Source organism: Nilaparvata lugens, chromosome 4 (assembly GCF_014356525.2).
Source record: "Nilaparvata lugens isolate BPH chromosome 4, ASM1435652v1, whole genome shotgun sequence".
In the NCBI taxonomy this organism is placed as follows: Eukaryota; Metazoa; Arthropoda; class Insecta; order Hemiptera; family Delphacidae; genus Nilaparvata; species Nilaparvata lugens.
In genome coordinates, this window is record NC_052507.1 from 50,626,153 (window position 1) to 50,647,434 (window position 21,282).

The following is a 21,282-nucleotide window of genomic DNA, read 5'->3' on the forward strand; positions in this document are numbered from 1 at the left end:
AATACCCAAAAAACACTTTTTTGGACTCAGGGGACCTTGAAACGTATAGAAATTGGGGTACCTTAATTTTTTTCGGAAAGTAAAAAAGTGTCATTATTTTGATAGAAACCATTGGACTAGTTGACAAGTCCTATCTTTTCCACTGACATAACGTGGATCTCACTCAAGTAGATAGATTGAGCTTGCCTGCTTGATTAATTTACAAAATTGATGCTAGGATACTTGAATAAAAACCACATAAAGTTATATCAATAGATTGTATTCTCGATAGAATCGAATAGTACTATTTGGAAGTAAAATTTATAAAATTACAATACTATATTTTCAACTTTTCCAAGTTGGTATCCTATAACATATAAAATAATTGATTCGTTTTGATAAAAAAGACATCATTTTCCAAGCATAACTCAATCTACAGTTACCCACTTAACCACGGAATTATCTATTGATACTCTCATTATCAAGTTGGAATAATTCATTCACTTTGTTTATAAATAAAACAATTATTCTTTTTTCAGAGCACCCACTTACAACACCCACAACATCATATCAATCTAGAGAATTTTTGTTGATTTATCAAACCACAACACATACATCGATGCAGAAAGTTACTGTACAACGGATGTAGTTGTGGAAAATGGCATTTTCCTACAAATACAACACCAACAGCCACTTAGTCAAAAGTGAGTAGTTACTCATCAAAATGTTGGTACAATTCATATTATTTTTTTGATCTTGAACATTGAAGGTTTTTCGGATTCAAGTTATTTCATAAATAGTACAGTATCTGGCTCATTTGCACTCAACTATAGATGGTTCAGTCATGAGGAAAAGTTTGAAATAGCAGCAGAATGAGAACACTTTGCATGTGTTCTATTTTTCTAAGAATCTGCACAATAGCCGGCAGGGCAGCCAACCGTACGACCTCTTCACAACAGATGGTTCAGTCAGGAGAAAAAGCTCGGCTGTCATTAATCCGCTGCAATTTCAAGCATTTCTCGTGACTCAACCATGTAAAGCCGATGTTTCACTCGTGACTGAACCATTTGTTCATCCATTCATTCGTAAGAAACTATCGACAATTGTTACATCAAGTTTGAAACAAGCTGTTGTGTCTAAATGATAATTAAAAACTAATTCAGGCGGGAGAAGGGGAAGTAGCCGCTTGCTGAGGTGTTGGCACAGCCTGTGGCGAGGGTGGGGTGGGTGTGGTGGAAGGAGTGGTTTGCTGTCCTTGTTGCTCTGCAGCCAGCCGCTGATGCGCCTGTTGTCTCGCTCTAAACTCGGCCGCCTTCAGTTGCTCCAAATGAAACTGTTGTCTCTCCTGTATCAACTGCTGTCTCTGGTATTCCAAACCCTCTCTCTCGCGCTCCATCGTGGTTTCCAGCTCTTCAAAGTGTCTCAACTTGATCTCCAATTTCTTCATCTGGGTTTCGACCAGCAACGCCACCAACGATTTTATTTTTCTTTCTTCGACAGCGGCCAGATGCTTGGCCTTGACCGCAGCTGCGGCCAGGGCTGCGGCTGCCGCCGACTGCAACTGAGCATCCTTGACGACTCTGTCGCGCTCCGTCTCCTCCTTCACCTCTCCTTCGCTGCTCTCCTCCTTCTTATCCACATCCATCGCTTCTCCTTCGCCAGATTCCTTTTCGGTGACTTCTTTCTTGACCACCACTTCGGCTGCTGCCTCTCCGGTTGCTGCCGTTGCTGCTCCACCTCCTTCTTTGTTTGTGGCTGCACCACCTTCTTTGGCTTCTTCTTTCGAACCGCTTTCGGCGTCTTTCTTCTCGGCTTTTTCACTTTCTTCCTCCTTTTCGGGAACTGTACCGGCGATACCGCTCTGTCAAAAATAAATTCAACTAAGTACGCTATCAAATTATTGAGAAATTCTACAGAACACTACTTATTGATGGTGTGGAACTTTTACACAATTAATAAAATTGATTAAATTCCACTCTATTGACTAATTTGAATGGGAAGTTAAGATTTGGAGACGATATAAATGCACTTTGCTAAACAGTGCATACGGTTGAATATATTCAGCATATTGGCTTGCATGAAAAGGTCGTGATCTCATAATTTGGCAACACGGGTATTTTCCCATGTCTAATTCTATGTTGTTCTATTATTGAAATTGTTTCTTATAATATCAATGTAATAGCTGCATTGATCTGACGTTCCCGATTGTCATGTTAATTATCGTGATTTGAAGGAATAAAATCCTTATAAATTTACTAAATTGAGTATAACATTTTTGATAGGAGTAAATGAGTTAGTGACTAGTATAGCACAAACGTCATGTCATCTCAGCGTTCATGATTGAAGATGATCATAGCCACCTCTAATACAAGGCCGCGGCCTTCGATATTGCAACGTCGCAGTGTAGGCCTAGAATCTAATACATGATTGGTGAAAAAGATTTAAAAAAAATACCAGCTGATCTTTTTCACCAATCATGTATTAGATTCTAGGCCTACACTGCGACGTTGTAATATCGTAGGCCGCGGCCTTGTATTAGAGGTGGCTATGAGATGAAGCATTATCACGAATGTATAAAAATTGAAATAAACAAAAAATGTTGTTTCAATGAAACAATCTACTGAGAATTCCAGTCTCAGATACACTGTACATTCAGATGAATTATCTGCTGATTACACCATTTTGCGAGTGCTATTGGGAAGTTTCGGCAGTAATATAACGCTTCAGTATTGATCTTAATAACCAGGGCCTAATAATTTGATTTAAGTGCACTATGAGTCACCTGTATCAGTCCTGCTGCAGGATCGAATTTGCCATCAGCAGCAGTGTTAGCCTCAACATTCTTAATATGTGCATCCATCAAGGCAGCAGGTACTTCATCCTAGAAAAACAAGAATATACAAGTCAAATTATTCAACTATTAGCTCTTCCAAAGTCTAATACACTGGCTTTATTGATGAGAATAACAAGTGAAAAGTATAGTACTTAATTACTAATATAGTACATTACTACTATATGAGCATTCTAAGTAGGTGTAGCATAGTACCAATGTGCTATTAATAGTTATGTATTCTGAATATGTTTTTTTATTATCTATTATTTAATAGCTCAAGTTTTAGTATAAAATAACTCAAGTGTTATTTTCAAGTTTTTAGTTATAATCCAGTGAAACATTTGCATTCGATTATGATTCTAAATCATCTTCATTCCAAATTTCCGGTTTGTATGTGTTTGGGTTCGAAATTGGACTCAAATTGATACGAAATTTTCGGAACAAAACTTTTTTGAATCAAAATTCGAGATAGAACAGTTTTGGGTTGTGCCTGTTCTTAATTTTCCAATAATTTCTATGATTTGCTATAAAATTTTACGCATTTCTACAGCGTGTTTCTAGCCTAGTGAATTTCACATTATAATGACAGTATTTGATTAACATTAATGTTGCTATCCTTGTCTATCATTCGACAAAGTAGATAGCGGTATCCATTTCTAGCTCTAAATACCCCCTGTGGGCTGGGGGAGCTTTGAGTCGAACATCAGACTCAAGAATCTGTTGAAGCCAGAATTTGCCCACAGTATCCCTGCTTGTCGTAGAAGGCACTAAAAGGGGCCCCTTTCCAAAGCCCTTCTTCTCCTTCTTAGTATGCTTTGAATCTGTTAATTTCTAGAATGGCACTTTTTCCATTGACTTAGCTGTGTGCCATTCTTTCTTTCTTACCTTTTCCATCTGTCGGCCTTCCTTGGCCATTCACTCTTCTTTCTTTCTTTCTTCCTTTCCCTCTTTCTTGTTTCAGGCCAACCCAAGGTGTTATGTGGACCGTGCTGATGGGTGGATGGTACTAGGCCTTCTATACATGGTGTCACTAACGGTGCCTGCAGGATACCAGGCGCCCTCCTGCATTACATAGCCTTGCCTGGACATGCGGGGCTCTGTTCGGGTCGACCGTACTTCCCTAGCTGCTCGTGGGAATCACATGGACAAAGAAAAAACTACAAAACCAAAACCAAACCCCGAGGCAACTCTGGAAGTTGCCTCGACCTCAAACCCATCAGGATCTGCCCCATCAGGGCAGATTCCTCAATCCGAAATGGTTGCTTCAGGTACACAGGAGGTACTGTTGCACTCTTACATAGAGGCTTCTACTGATGAGAAGGCTTCTACTGATCATGATATGGATGAGGTAAGCTTTATCACACCATCCCAATTGGAGGAGGAGGATGAGCTCCTCAAAAGTCCAGAAAAACAAGAACCCTCACCAATGCTCGAGGATGCAATACAGCAACTGAGCGGTTTGCGGGTGAAGAGATCAAATTTCACCAATGCTCAAAGAAGGGCGGCCATTCAGGCTAAACTTCATGAGAGGGGCGAGGCTTTTGACCCTGCAAAGTTTCGTAGGGCCAAAAAGAAAAAACCTAAGAGACCAGAGCGGGGAGAAACTCCAGGCAAAAACGTGGGTCATGAAGCTGGGTCGAGGGCGGCCAAGCGCCCTAGAGGTGAATTGGCGACCCCTCCCGCAGCGGAAGGACCTACAAAAAAGGCCAGGAGTTGAACTCACGCAGGTCACGAGGACCAAACCCTGAATCTAGAGACTTCCAATAGAGGAGCATCTTACAGGGACACTTCTGCCACCAAAATGGCTATTGTCTTGGAAGGCTATCCTGAGTCTAAGCTTTCAGCAGAGCAAGGAGAAGTCATTCAAGAAACCATCATAGATGAGCTCCTACCCCTTGAGGATGGATGCATTCCATCGTTTGCAGGCACCTACATGGAGAAGGGTGCCTTGATCATATCCTGCATCAACGATGCTACTAAGCATTGGCTGGAGGCACTCATCCCCAGACTGAAACCGTTTGGGGAAACGAAACTCATTGTCGGCCTGAGAAAAGAAATCTTGAGGTCAGTGAGGGTATTCTCTAGAGCTCATCCGTTGCTTCTGAAGAAAACTCCAGAAAAGATCATCGAGATGCTCGACAAGCAAAACCCCACCTTGAAGGTGAAGGAGTGGAATGTCCTGCCGGACCCTAAAGGTTATGGATTTGTCTGTTTCCTGGATGAGGCCTGCTTTAGTGCTGTCAGGTCAGCCAACTCTAGAGCCAACCTAGGACTCTGGCAGGTTTCAATTATCTCAACACCAGTTAAGGATAATGCCCAGGGTCCTTCAAATCAATCTCCACCACAGTAAAGCAGCATCTGCTGTTTTTTGCCAGTTCTTCCTCAGAGAGGGATTTGACCTGGCACTGATCCAAGAACCATGGCTTCACCGAAGAAGAGTTGAGAGGGTAGGTTGATATACTGCACCTCTCTCAAGAATGTCACAACCTGCATACTTGTGAGAAAGGGTATGGACTGCCTAACTCTTAATGAATTCTGTTCCAGAGATCTTACTGTGATCTCATTAACCTGGCGCTATGAGGGCAGGAAATGGAGCACAACTGCATGCTCAGCCTACTTGCCCTACGACTCTAGAGATCTTCCTCCATCAAGAGAACTTGAACTCCTGGTGGAGTCATCTTGTGCTGGCGGTCGACAACTCCTTGTAGGTTGTGACGCCAATGCTCACCACACAACTGGATGGGGAAGCTCAGACACGAACCCACGAGGTGAGGCTCTTCTTCAGTTTCTCATATCCGAGAATCTTTATGTCTGTAATGTTGGAAACCGTCCAACGTTCATTACACGAAACCAGAGTGAGGTTATTGACATTACATTCTGCTCAGAAGGACTCCTAAGGGTCATTGACAACTGGCACGTAAGTCATGAGGCCTCTTTGTCTGATCACAGGTATGTCTGTTCGACATGCAAAGCGAGGGCGGCTCTTCCTGCTATCGGAATCCGAGGAAAAGAAATTGATCACTCTATAAGTCTGACCTTCTGTCTCAACTTGGGTCACTGGGCAGGAGGGTTACCTGCTTTGCAGACATTGATCGTATTGCTTCTGACCTTCAGAATGCAATCATGAGCTGCTTTCAGGACAGTTGCCCATTGCGGCAGGGAAAGAGTCACACCAATACTAAGTGGTGGACTGCTGACCTTGACCGCAAAAGGGCGGCTGTAAGGAAGCTTCATAACCATTGCAAACGGAGCCATACCACAGGGCACTCACAGAATACAGCCTTGCAATCAAGAAAGCTAAAGAAAACTCTTGGAGACAATTTACACAAGAGGTGAACAGTCTCAGCGCAGCAGCAAGACTGCAGCGTGTTTTAGCTTCAAGCCCAATTGGCCTCTTGGGAACTCTTAGGTCGCCAGGGGGACAATATACCACTGGAATTTATAGAAAGTCTCAAACTTCTTCTTGAGACTCATTTTCCAGATTGTACCTTCGAGAGTGATTGCTCAGGCATGTCTGGCAACAGCAAAATGAGCTCATGGCAAGAGCTGAACGTGGAAGCTGGACTTTAGCCAGGCGAATTGTCACACTCTCCAAAGTTAAATGGGCCATATCCAAGTTTGGCCCCTTCAAATCTCCTGGGGGGGGGGATGGCATAATACCAGCTATGCTGCAACAAGGACCAGAAGCTCTACTAGTTCTCTTGTGTGAACTTTTTAGAGCAAGTCTGGCCTATGGGTACATCCCTCAAGCCTGGTGCCTCGCCTCAGTAGAGTGGTCTTCATTCCAAAGAGAGGAAGAGCAGACTACTCAACTGCAAAATTATTTCGTCCCATCAATCTCACATAGTTTCTCTTGAAGACGCTGGAAAGACATCTAAGGAAGGGAGTGCTTTCAGACACTCCCCTCCACAGGAATCAGCATGCTTATCAGCCTGGCAAGTCCTGTGAAACAGCCCTGCATCAGCTTGTGAGCAGGGTGGACAGCCTTGCTGCCAGGGAGATTGCCCTGTGTGCCTTCATGGACATTGAGGGCGCATTTGACAATGTCACTTACAAGGCCATGGTCCGAGCGGTCCGGCCATATGTAGGTGGGTTGAGGCCATGCTCTGCTCCAGGCGGATCATGGCTGATCTTCAAGGTGAGTCGATGGTGATTGCGCCTGCGAGGGGCTGTCCGCAGGGAGGTGTGCTTTCACCTCTTCTGTGGAACCTTGTGGTCGATGGTCTCCTTAATGAACTCACAAGTAAAGGTGTCTTTGTGCAGGGCTATGCTGATGACATAGTCCTCATGGTACAGGGAAAGTTCACCAACATTGTTGCTGACGTCATGAACGTCAACCTCAAAACTGTTAATGACTGGTGTCTTGGAGAGGGACTAAGTATAAATCCCTCGAAGACTGCATTCATTCCATATACAAGGAAAAAGAACCTGGAGTCTCTCTCCAGGTTGAAACTTGGATTTACACGGCTTGAAGTATCAAGTACAGTCAAATAATTAGGGCTGACCATTGACTCAAAGCTGACTTGGAACAATCATTTAAACAATACACTGCATGAAGCTAAATGGGCGCTTATGACGACCAGAAGATTTGCAGGCTCCATGTGGGGGATAAAGCCTCACATAGCTCTGTGGCTGTACAAGGCAGTAATAAGGCCTCAGGTAACTTATGGATCACTAGTCTGGTGGACAAAGGTGAACCAGGTTGCAGCCACAGCCAACTCACAAGTCTACAAAGGATGCAAACACTTCTAGTCACTGCAGCTTTCAGGAGCAGCCCGTCAGCAACTCTTCAAGTTGCTCTTGGCTTACTGCCATTGAACATTTTTATTATGGCAGAGGCACGGAAATCAGCCTATCGACTGAAAGTTGCAGGCCAATGGAGAGAAGGCCTGTCTGGAACAGGCCACTGCACAATCGCCAAAGCTGTTGTCCACAGCCCTGTGCTTGAGATGACGTCAGATGTCATGAGCACGGAGTTGGTTTTTACTAAACCTTTCTCTGTTAAATTCTGCTCTAGAGAGGAGTGGAAGTCTGAGGAAGGGCCCTATCCCAAAAGAGGCAGCCTTGTCTGGTACACAGACGGTTCTCTCATTGAAGGGAAATCTGGCTACGGGGTGTACAGTGATTCACCTAGAACACAAGTCTATTCAAGTCTGGGACAACACTGCACCATCTTTCTGGCAGAGATTTGGGGCATCATGGCTTGTGCCAACATAGGCATTGCCAGGCGCTACTGCAATAAGCATATAGTAATCCTGTCAGACTGTCAGGCAGCCCTCAAGGCTCTTGACTCCAATGAAATCAAGTCCAAATTGGTGTGGGAGTGCCACAAAACGCTCAGCAGGCTTGCAACGCTCAACTCTGTGCATCTTGGTTGGGTACCTGGCCATGTAGGCATAGGAGGTAATGAGCGTGCAGATGAGCTTGCTAAGCGGGGTTCTAGTATGCCATTCCTTGGCCCATAGCCGGGCTGTGGCATAAGTGAAGCAACTGCCTTCCACACAATAAGTAAATGGTGCAGGGACTTACACCACCAGCAATGGCAGGGTCACCCTGGTCAAGCACTTGGCAAAAGACTGCTGGCAGATACAAGCCCTCGCTTCACCAGGTGGCTGGTGAGTCTGGGTAGAGGTCAGGTCAAGCAGGTAATTGCCCTGATAACTGGACATGGCCACTTCAGGAAACATCTCCACAAAATTGGACTCAGAAAGCCAGATGTGAAAGCCAGATGTGTAGGCTTTGTAATCAGTCTGAAGAGACTGCTAAGCATATCATACTGGATTGCAGAAGTCTTGGAGCTAGAAGAAGGGCTCTGTTTGGCTGTAATCAACCAGGTGAGGAATGGGATGTTGGTATAGGGGAGAAACTCCTGGATCTTGCAAAGGACACGGGAGTTGGTTTGCCTAACATACTTTTGGGACACACAATAAGCTTCGGTTGACGTGTGAGGTTCTTTGAACCTTTGGATCTTTGAATCTGTCCCTTCAAAACATAAACATAGCTCTAAAACGTTGCCAGATCTTGTTTAAAACATGTACAAATTAATATAAAAAACGAACATAATATTTCATCTCAATTAATTATGAAAATTTACTATTTTATTATTGAAGAAATATTCTCTTGATGAACGAAATATAAATTATCATTTCAAACAAGGAAGAACAGTTAATATTACATCAGATATACCGGTATCAGCAGCTATCCTCTAAAGAAGGCAGAGAGAGAATCGGCAACGGTATTCTCCTATCTTGCTCCACTACCATTTTGAAATGATATGTTTTTACTTTCCTTGTCCTATTACCATAGGTAAGGAAAGTATTGCTTTCCGAAAAAAATTAAGGTACCCCAATTTCTAAATTTCTATACGTTTCAAGGTCCCCTGAGTCCAAAAAGTGGTTTTTGGGTATTGGTCTGTATGTGTGTGTGTGTGTGTGTGTGTCTGTGTACACGATATCTCATCTCCCAATTACCGGAATGACTTGAAATTTGGAACTTAGGGTCCTTACAATATAAGGATCCGACACGAACAATTTCGATCAAATGCAATTCAAGATGACGGCTAAAATGGCAAAAATGTTGTCAAAAACAGGGGTTTTCTCGAAAACGGCTCCAACGATTTTGATTAAATTTATACCTAGAATAGTCATTGATAAGCTCTATCAACTGCCACAAGTCCCATATCTGTAAAAATTTCAGGAGCTCCGCCCCATCTATGCAAAGTTTGATTTTAAATTCCCAATTATCAGGCTTCAGATACAATTTAAACAAAAAATTTTGAGTGGAAAAGATTGAGCATGAGAATCTCTGCAATTAATGTTCAGTAACATTTTCACCTAAAATTGAAAATAAGCTCGAAATTCGAGAAAACGTGATTATTCAATTGCAAACTGTTGGCAACTGTTGATTCTATTAAATCATTCACTATGAAGAGATAGGAAACCTCGTGTGTCTCCAGCGTTATTGTCCTGTCACCAGCTGGCTCAGATCTTTGAATAGTAGACTTGAGATGCGCGTGAACACTAGCGTCAGGTGATCAATTTTCATAACGGCAAGGAAAGTTGTGTGAGTGCGCCACACCAGATTTTTTGTGCACACACCTTGATGCTGGCGAACTCCTCCATAGCGGCCTTGGCAGCCGAAGCGGCGACGCGGGGGTCGACGACCGACGCCAGGAAGGCCACAGTCGACATGATCGGGTTGCCCGCCTTGCTGAACGGAATCGGCTGGTAGGCCAACGGACCCAGTGCTCCACCACCTACAACACACATTACCATTAACATTCCCTTCATTGGTTCAATGGCGGCAATCATTGATTATTATATTTATAAATAGTTCTAATTGTCAGCATTAGTTGAATGGAATGTATTTATGCTATTGATAATGAATGCTTACATTTTGGAATAAATAAAATGCGGGATTGAAATAAATAAAATTTGGCCCAGAGTTGCAACATTTGATTAATTTGATATAAAGAGTGCGTAATGCAGTGTTTAAGTTTGCTTTAAAGAATTAATTTTTCGGTAATTCTTCAAAATTATATTTTTAATATGTGAATATTTCCCATTTTAGTTATAATAATGTGAAATATTCCTTCTAAGTTTAGTTTTGAAGCATCCAAATTTGAAAATACTTGAGGACTAAAAATTTTGTAAATTAAAGAACTACAAGACTTAACCTATTTCGGACTATGTGTTATCTAAATTTGGAATAGCACAAGGTTACCTTATTTTTCCTCTCCCTATCATTGTGATAATAATGTACTTATTGTATAAATGAATTGTATATTGAATTGTAAAGCAGTCGTATTGAATTTATGTCTCATTAAACCAATGTATAAACAGTCAAATTATGCATGCATTATTCTTTTGGAATATATCACGCCTACAACAGTTTACAAAGGATCTTCATGAAAAAATTCTTATTGAACAGCGTATTAAATTAAGAAACGCATAAGCATTTCAAATTTCAAATACTCCGTCCAAAAGCCATGGAAAAATTCAAACTTCAAAAAGTTTATTCGTGTTGTAATTATGAAAGTGTTTTAAAATTAAAAAAGTAACAAGTACATGTTTTGAAGAATTTGATTCCCTTTCCAATTTATTTATTATTTTTCATCACATTACATCATATATTGGGAATACTCCCATTTGATAGGTGATTTGTCGAATAATTGCATCCTTAGAAACAAATAAGATTTTCAAGTAAAATGAAACAGTAATAGTATATACAAAATTATATAACAAAGTGTAGCCTATATTATGTATCTAATTCTTTCTTTCTTTTCTTTATCCGGCACTACAGCCCTAGGTGAGCTCTGGCAATCCTTCACAACACGCCTCCATTCTTCTATCTATCTATCTATCTATTCATGGCTCTTTCTTTCCATCCTCTCACCCCCATCTTTCTCAGGTCATCCATCACTTGATCCACCCACCTGTTCCTTGGCCTACATATTTTTATGTCTCTAATTATTATAACTTAAATCCTAAAAATAGAGCATATGTGAGCATTTACATGTGATGTATAGTACATGCATTTCCGTCCATAAATAGCGGTGCAATACGTTCCAAAAGATTTCCATGATCTTATGGAACATCAATTCAATATGACCGACTGCTACCACGCACTATTTAAAGCATGCAATCCGGTAGAATCCCTATGGAAGCTCTCGATTATAAACCAGCAAGAAAGGTAATAGAGAGCAAAAATCCAGTATGAGGAATGTTACGAGACCAAGGAGAATGAAAAGTTTGAATATAAGAGACTGATTTTTCATCAGAAAAAGAAAATTATAAAGACTGGAACAAACAGCCAAGCCTTTAACGTGAAAGTTAGAGTAGTGAAAGAATCTATCGGATGCTTGAAATATTTTTAGTTTTCTTGTGATTTCAGCAACTGATTTTCATCAAACCCACAACTACTGTCATCTTGATGAGATTTTCAACCTAATAAGCATCCATCAGTTGTTACACTCTTGTCATAAGTCTAATATCTCCAATTACTTCATTATTCGTCTACAGTTACTGGGGGTCAGTACTCTTCAATAAGTCACTTAAAATTCAAAGACATGTTTGACAAATGCAAATTGGTGGAAAGAGGTGGTAATAAAAAGCACTGACCAGCTCTACATTTCCTGTACATGAGCCGCTTTACGATAGAAACATCATTGAATCAGAAAATATTCAAGTGTTTAAAGTCGATTCACTTGCTGAAAGACACAGTTAGATCGCGGTACCTGACGTTTTACTTTTTTCTCATATTTTATTAATTTAATTAGAAATGGAATAAAGATGAAAAACAAAACACGTAAAGCCTTCACATATGGGGACAAAACCCTCTCTTCGGCGCAAACCGTATCAAAATTGCCCCAAGTTAAAGACCACACAGGCTTAAATTAGTTCTGTAATATTATTTTAGTGAATAAAAGGTTAAGACCCGCTACATAAGACCCATATAGATCCTTGACCCACTATTTTTACACCACAGACTCTAAATTAGTAAATTATACCTGTGCTATTTTATTGCATGTATTCACTTGTAGGCCTATGTATCTTTTTTATTGTTATATTGTATCTTGGGCGTGTAAAATGAATTAATAAATAGAAAGTAATAGTGCTAATAAATAGCAGTTAAATCCAAGTCTAACTTAGAAGGAGTATGTGTGTACTGTCGTTCATTATCCTTATCCACGATCATTGATACCTCACCAACCGGTTCTACTCTGGTGAATGTTTTCTTTAATCCAGGATTAATTCAAGCTATAGTCGCATTCATTGTAGTTACATCTGTTTAATTATTTGTTATATTCATTGTGTTACATTTGGATAAGCTGATAGTTAGAACTTGAAATAATGTAATTACTTTGTTACGGTCCCAAGTTACAGTACGCGTCCCATAGCTTTGCCTCCGTGACTTTGAAACGGCATATAAGCAAGGTATGGTTCGCGGGGTAATATTCAAGGCTCTGCAAAAACATCACGCTTCAGAGACCCTAGATCCCTAGATGGAGGAAGCTCCCTACACACAGAGATTCTTCATGAATGAGAGAGTTGCAACATATCACCAACAATGGAAAGAGCATGTTGAACGAATGTCAGCTGATAGGCTGTGTTGTGTTAAAAGGACGAAGCTCCAAAGCAAAAAGCTCATTGTGTATCTTTTCGGATGCAACAAGTTGCTTTTGAAAAGATACAAAACAGCATCTGTTGCTTATGGAAAGATAAATTTTCAAAAATGTTTGATGTTTTTGAAAGGGTAGTATTGTAGTTGAGTGGCTCTCTGCCTATAGGCAAAGCTACAGGACCCGGACTGTAATTTGAATTGGCGTTTGTCATAAACTGAACAGCTGATGGTTCTAACTTGGAATGCAGTTACACTGCTACTGACCAGCTTCATGGTCCTCGAGATAGGGGTCCTCGATGGGCAGCCGGAGGAAGTGGAGGATGCACTCGTCCTGGGTGCGGGTGCCGACATGCTCGCACACCTTGTTCCAGTCGTCCTTGTACAGTTCGAGGCCTTCCAGCAGCAGCAGCGTCTCCTGCTCGCTCCAGTCGCGCGTCAAGCTGGCCGCTGTCTTGTTGCGCAGCGCGGCTGGCTTGCGGCTGTACCTACAAAACCCCCACACATCATTTACCAAACAGCAATAATAATAATTTGAGATAAATTGGAGGCTTCTATAACGCTGGCCAGGGCCACTAACAGTAGAACATGCATGACAAACTTGCATAACATGCATGATTATCAAGCATGTTCTGTCATCAGCGAGAGGCTTCTATTATACAAAAAACATCAATAACAATAAAAAACCACTGAAACATTATAAATTATAGTGATAGAAAAATAATTCAACCTCAAATAATAATACTGAGGATGATGCCCACATAAGCTCTAGTACTTGTGCATGCCCAATGATGATGAGATGAGAGAGACGACTACGTTTTAGGTAGTCGACGGCTTATCGTCTCCTCCGAAAGACGGGGTGACCTTATCTATGTGATTGTGCTGTGGTCAAATATAGTAGTGGAAGAAAAAATTAATAGCAAAAATCGGAGATGCAAGAACATAATCTCAAAATTTTTTGCTCGAACCGTTTCGCTATGATCACAGCTGTAAAACGCATGGTCCTGAACGTGCCCATGCGTGCCGTCAGTCCTGCTCTGTACGGATACATGGAATATCTATGGAAAAGACAAGCGTGACTGAAGTACGCACTGACTGGCCGTCGAGCTCTGTAACCGGCCTAATTCTGGCCACTAACGGTAGTCACTGAAGATTGTATTAAATTTGCAATTATTAATTTGTAATCCACATACAAGCATGGAACTCATGTGGGCGTCACCCTCAGTAAGCAACTTTCATTTAATGATGCCCTCATGATCCGCCTGTATGTGGATTACAAATAATAGATAATTGCAATGATCCGCTTGTATGTGGATTACAAATAGATAATAATTGCAAATTCAATACAATCATCAGTGGCGGTTCAAAGCAATCATAAAAAAAACTACCAGCCTTCACCTACATAATAGTGCTTTTTGCATTTATCGAAAATTCATCGTATCATGAAGTTTTTGGGTGGAAATGAAAAATAAATATGCTTTGATTTGAATACATACATTATTATTAAAATGCATCGTCAACAACTAATAATAAATTTTATTAGTGGTTGAGTTGAGATATTATGTTGGCATTAGAAAAATCAACAGTACTTCTGTAAAATAATCAATAATAATATTTAACTAAGTCTTGTACCCATGTATGTGACCAATGAAGTATTGAATATTGGAGTATAATTATAGAATATTGACTGACTGATCGAGTTTGAGGCCGAAATTGGTGCCGGGTTCGATGTCTGAGTTGGGGGCGAGGTGGTCGGGAGCGGTGACCTTCTTGTCCATGTCGAGGAGAGTCTTAGCGGCGGAGGGCTGCGCCGTCTTGGGTGGGTTGACCGGCTGCAGGCCGGAGGGCGTGTCCGAGAGCACGTGGAAGTGCGACGTCGGCGGCGGCCCCATCGGAGTAGGACGACTGTCGGCGTCAACCTAGCGACATCAAAAACCATGTCGTCAAAAGATTCCTTAAACATCTACAAGTACATATAGTGACACATTTTTCCACGTTATATAAAACTTACATAAGTTACATAGTAAGGAGTTCCATGCCATGGACATGATATTTATCAATACATTCTGGTTACTAAAGGATAAAGTAAGATGAAATTTTCTTGAAAGTTTCAGAAGGTGATGTTTAGAATTTAACAAATACAGTTTAAAGGCGGATTTCCAAGAATGACATATGGAGTGTATAAGAATGAAATATAGAGAAGTTTATCATGATTTAATATTATCATGGTCCTCAATGTGCTTCTGTGTGCTATGTTTAATGATTTTGTAGCGTCATTATTATTGAAATGTTTGGTGAGCAACGGTATTTAAGGAAACATATGAGATGAAGACCATATAACGAATGTGTAAATGATGTTAATCAAGCCCGTGCTTGAATGATTTTGTAGCGTCATTATTATTGACATGTTGGTGAGTAACTGCATTTAAGCAAACATAAGATGAAGACCATATAACGAATGTGTACCTGATAGTTGATCAATCCCCACTGCTCGAGGAAGGCGTGCACCCGCATGATGGCGCACACGTCGCCAGCGAGGTTGCGACGGGCCGCCGTGCTGGTGATGTACTCGGTCGGGTTGAGGCGGTAGGTGTCGATCATGAAGTTGCGGTAGGCCAGGTAGATCTCGGGCGTCTTCGACTTGTTCTTGCCGTTGAAGAACTCGGGCATCGCGCGCTTCTCGATCGTGTGAATCGAGTTGTAGTCGAACCACGCCGAGTAGCTGGGGATCACGATGTGATGGGTCTGCTCAGTCACGTTGTCCTCCTGGCTCTGGTCCTCCTTCATCGTCACGTCCTAAAAAATAGCAAACAATCATAACATTTGTTCAATACATTTTTATTGTTTTATCACCACTATAATAATAGTGATAGCATCACAGTAAATGGCTAAACTGTGTTTATATGGTAACTATACTCATAGCCAATAGTAAGCATTATCATTCTATGAAATTCCAATTCCTGTTGAAGAGGAAGTGACAAATAGAGAAATACTTGATAGATTATTTAAATAAGAGTGTTTGTTATTGGGTTTGAGGACGAGAACAGAATAATATTTTTAGAGCACAGTAATGATTTGAATAGTAAAACTATGAATTAAATTTCCGAAGGACCAGCTTGACATCAGTTCAAGCAATGAGAGATATAATAAAACAAAGGAATATGAAAAATGAAGCATAACATAATAATCATAGTTCACAATACCTTATCAAGTCATTGTTCGATGGTTTTCGAATAGTTACCTGAATTCGCGTCCATGACCATGGAAAGAATACGCATAGTTCACGAGCACTGGACACTTTCACTAGTAACACTTGTCTTGAGGTGTAAACGAAAATAACGAGGTCTAACTAAATGAGGTTTTTTAACAAATAATAACTGTGTAGCGACTTTGGGGGAGAGGTTTGAATGAAGCATTACAAGAGGTAGCAAGGGTGTGACCGACTCCATCTAGCAGAGGCGAGCAAGCTAGCAACCTAGCTTACCCCGGGCAGAGGTATGCGACTAGAGCCCCGGGAGAGATAGCACCGCGCAGGCGTACTATGAGAAGATTACGATGACTTATTAAAATAATAATTATATTGTTGGCGAGCGTGTGGAGCTAAAATATGAAACTGATACAAAATAAGTAGTGAGCTACTAATTCAGTATGATTATTACTTAACAAAGAGATAAAAAATTATTCAATCGTAACATACAAGTTGTAGTATTGGCTATAGGCTATTAGTGTAATAATAATACTATCCGTGACAGTTGCTATGACGTTGGCATAATTATAGAGAGATCATATAACGTTATAACGGCAGTGGAGAAAGATAGGCGAACAACGTTACCAATTTTCTGCCTTGTTACTGCCTTCTATAGTGGATAGCTGATACCAGTATATCTGATGTAATATTAACTGTTCGATCTTGTTTGAAATGCTCAATCATTACATTTTATTCAAGAAAAAATATTTTTCAATTATTAAATGATACATTTTCATAATTATTGAGATTAAATGTTAATTAATTATATTTCTACATTGTTGAAAAACGATCTGGTAACGTCGCTGAGCGAGAAAAGGATAGCGCTATCAGCTTTGTCGCAAGAAAGAGAAGGACAGAAACACCAATGTTAATCAAATACTGCCATTACAACGTGGAACTCACTTTATTACCCTTTCAGATATTCACTCTTGAAGGTGTGTAGTTGTTAAAATGACAGGTTTTTATCCAATGTTTTGCTCTTTCAGGGCTTATAACTCTCCAACAATGCATCATAAAAATTATTGCTTATCGTGTGTTTCCAGTTTATTGAATTATTTTAGATATGATGTATTATTTCACTAATCAAAGTTCTCCTTTCATTGTTGTAGCAGCTTCAATGAAATGAGGGTTGGGGTGGTATTTTCAATACTGCAGCAAGGTTCCACACTTTAATCTTTAACAAATGGGATAAAGATGCGCACTTTCGCTATGTTCACCCTCTAACTAATCCCAATAATTGAGCTGCAAATTATTAAAAAATTGTGTTCCTTCAAATGTCCATTTCAAATTATCAATTGTTGCAGCATTGAAAATTAGCACATGAGGTAGGGATGGGGACTTTTGATATGTTTACCTCTTTACTACCCTCAACAGAACTGCGGGGTCAAAAATTGTCTTCCAAACTTTTCCCTCTATACCCTTTTTTGAGCATTCATTGACTGGACTATTTATTGAAATCTTCATCTATGTATTTTTATGAAGTATGTGATAAAAAATAATTATCATTTAGAGTTCAGAGGAAATACAAAATTATTGGCAAACACTAGGATACTATCCATAAGATTTATCAACATATGTTTCTATACACTGTTGCAGAGAATCTAGTGAAATAGAATACAAACATTTTGAGTAAACAAAATATCACTGAATAGTATTTGAGGCAAAAATAAGAAGCATTGATTTGTCAACTAAATGTATGATAGAACCTCCGTCCAAATGCAAAAAAATAGAATCTAACCTAAATGATGGGAAATGCTCTGAAAATGGTCGTACAGTGAGGTTTTGAAGACAGCAACCAAAAATATAGCTGAGGGAAATAAAGATAGGAAAGGGAGAGTTCTGTTACTGACGTCCAGTCATGGACGTGATTGCAGTGATCTCCTTGATAAAAGATTAAAAAATAAATTTGATGTCCAATGTTTTTTCGAGCCAAGTGCATCAATTAATGCAGTTGTAGAGTCAGCTAGGGAACAAACTAAAGACTTTGATGAAAATGACTATCTAATTGTACTGGGTGGCTCAAATAATATAAATGAACCTAACTTGAATCATCTTCCTCAAGTAACAGAAAAATCAAGGAAATTGTGCCACTCAGCAAAAAAACAAACTTAATAATAAGTACTATTCCTAATAGGTTTGATAGGCCAGAATTAAATGAAGCAATCAATTCGACAAACAAATCAATCCATAATACAATCAACAGCCTAAAAAATAAGAACTCTAAACAACTGGGGATTTGTTTTCTAAATGAAAGGCTGAAAAGACATAACTTCACTAATCATGGGTTGCATCTAAATCGATCTGGCAAAGTAATCTTTTGTAATAGATTGGCAGAGCTGATTGAAAGCCGTTTGCAATCCTCTGGTTTAAAAACAGTCGAAAAAACAAATAACGATTTTTTAGTAAATTGGCTCAAAACAGTGAAAGGGAAATAGCTACAAATGCTAGAGATAGAGTAGCACAAGATGGTAAGGTTTTTAGTATTTATCATCAAAATATTCAGTATCTTCGCAACAAAATTGACAGATTAGAAGTATTTCTTAAACAGGAGGATCCTGACATTGTTATTTTCACAGAGCATGGCTTAAAAATAAAGGAAATAAATCAAGTAAGGATTCCAGGCTATTCACTGAGATCAGAATTTTGTAGAATAGCTCATAGAAGTGGTGGTGTATGTATATTCACTAGCAATGCTAAACATACCCAAACTTATGAACTGGATTTTGTTAAGAGATTTTCTGTTGAGATGGATTTAGAGGTGACGGGACTAAGGTTAAAAATTGATGATCGATTTGAGGTAGCAGTGTTAGGTATCTATAGGTCACCAAATGGAGACTGGCAAAAATTTTGTGAGCTGCTCCATACACTTTTGGAAATTACAACCGCTCGTTTCACAAATGTTATAGTAGTAGGAGATTTCAATACCGATTTTGCCAGGCAGGATAAAATGACAGAGGATATTAGAGATATTATTAATATAAATAATTTAGAAATTAAGGTCCACGAATATACAAGAGTAACTCGAACTTCACAGACAATTATTGATAATATCCTCACAAATATAGAAGGTTGTAATGTCAGGTTAGGTAGCTCAGATCTATCAGATCATAACTATCAAATTTTAGATGTTAAGTTGCAGGGCCAGAATCCAAGCAGAAAAAAAACTTTTGTGAAAGAAATTCAGCAATATGAGCTAGGAATATAAATTGTTTGAAGCAGGAACTGCTTCAAGAAAATTGGAGTAGTGTTTATAACAGTTGTAACCTAAATTACAATATAAGCAATTCATTGATACTCTAAGATTTCACATTAGTGTATGCTGTCCGATAAAAAAAGTCAAAGTAAAAAGTAAATTAAACAAAGTAGATGAATGGATAACTGAAGATATTCTTACTCAAAGAAATATTGTTAGGGAAGCTTATGAGGAATTTAAATTAGTGAGGGATGTTCCGAGTGAAGTCAAATACAAATGTCTAAAGAAAAACTATGCAAAAGAAGTGAGGAAAGCTAAGTGTAAGAAAACAGCTGAAATATTAACAACTAGTACCAATTTTAACTCTGCTGTTTGGGAGGTAATTAATAGAAATAAGAGAGCAGCTCAAAAAGATACAGTTACTAATGTCCCTAGGATAATCGATGAACATGGAAATTATATGGATGATAGTATAGACATTTGTAACTTTTTCAATAAATATTATCAACAGGTTGCAATACTTATAATACAACTACATTAAATGCTGAGCCAATTGAAAAGGTATTTAAATTTCATCCATTATCAAGAGATGAGTTGTCAAGAATAATAAAAAAATTGAATAACAAAAAAACAGTAGGATTGGATGGGGTCTCAAGCAAAATTTTAAAAGAATGTGAAAATGAATTACTGGACCCTTTATTGCATCTCCTTAATACTTCACTAGAGCAGGGTATTTTCCCTGATGATCTGAAACAAGGAAAAATTTTGCCAATTTTCAAGAGCGGTGATTCTGAAAGAGTTGAAAATTATAGACCCATTAGTATTCTAAATGTAATAAGTAAAATTTTTGAAAGAGTAGTTTTAAATAGGTTATTGATGCACCTGGAAGAAATTAATTTCATATGTGATGAACAGCATGGGTTCCAGAAAGGGAAATCTACTAAGACTGCAATAGTATCCCTTGTTGAAAGACTAATAGATATAATAGATTCAGGTGAGAAGGCAGCCGCAATATTTCTTGATTTATCCAAAGCTTTTGATTGTGTGAACCATAGAATATTATTGGAAATACTAAAAACTGTAGGTGTGAATGGTATAGAACTAAAATGGTTTGAATCATATCTCATAGGTAGAAACCAGTGTGTTGAGCTTACCAAGGTGGATGGGAATGAAATAGTAAAAATTAAATCTCAAAAACTGGAGGTCCAGGCTGGAGTACCTCAAGGCTCAATTCTGGGTCCCTTACTGTTTCTGTTGTATGTGAACCAATTACCAAAAGAGTTAAAAGATCACAGAGCTCTGTTGTTTGCTGATGACACATCGCTTATCTTTAACAATTATTTATTAGATAGTCTAGAAATAAATGCTTTTACTGGAGTACAGTCAATTGTCCAATTCTTGAAGCAAAGGCAATTAACAATAAATAGTAAGAAATGTCAATTCCTACAATTCAAAAGTAAATATAATTCAGTAGAGGATAGAGAAATAAATGTGTTTGTAGAGGAAAATGAATTAGACCAAGAAGAGAAAGTAGCATTCTTGGGAATTTTATTGGACAGGAAATTAACATGGCATCCTTACATTGAGAGGATATGTAATAAGATATCATCTGGGGTATTTGTCCTGCGGCAGCTTGCTAGGCTGAATGATAAAAAACTACTGTTAACTGCTTACCATGGACTTATACTATCTCATATTAGGTATGCTATTTTAGTATGGGGTAATTCATCTCAACAAAATATGGACAGAGTGTTTAAGATTCAAAAGAAGGCACTCAGATGTATAGAGAAAGTGAATAGGTTAGACTCTTGTAGGCCTTTATTTAAAAAGCTTGGTCTATTAACTGTGCCATCTTTGTATGTATATGAAGTTGTAATGCATGTGAAAACGAGTGGTGTGATCCAGAATTCA

The 21,282-nt window shown here is 39.3% G+C and overlaps 1 protein-coding gene across 2 annotated transcripts in view; it reads right to left on the reverse strand.

Annotated features, from left to right (window-relative positions):
- Nucleotides 1-243: 243 nt before the first annotated feature.
- Nucleotides 244-21,282, reverse strand: part of LOC111045760 (SWI/SNF complex subunit SMARCC2) — a 46,936-nt gene continuing 25,897 nt past the window's right edge. The window contains exons 10-15 of one of the 2 annotated variants that reach the window (XM_039425750.1): nucleotides 15,398-15,727; nucleotides 14,624-14,850; nucleotides 13,199-13,419; nucleotides 9,910-10,067; nucleotides 2,762-2,860; nucleotides 244-1,840 (exon numbers count right to left, since the gene is read on the reverse strand). In XM_039425750.1, the coding sequence (XP_039281684.1) occupies nucleotides 1,139-1,840; nucleotides 2,762-2,860; nucleotides 9,910-10,067; nucleotides 13,199-13,419; nucleotides 14,624-14,850; nucleotides 15,398-15,727 (1,737 nt within the window). In that variant the 3' untranslated portion in view covers nucleotides 244-1,138. The remainder of the gene's footprint in view (nucleotides 1,841-2,761; nucleotides 2,861-9,909; nucleotides 10,068-13,198; nucleotides 13,420-14,623; nucleotides 14,851-15,397; nucleotides 15,728-21,282) is intronic. The other variant, XM_039425749.1, reaches the window with a different exon arrangement.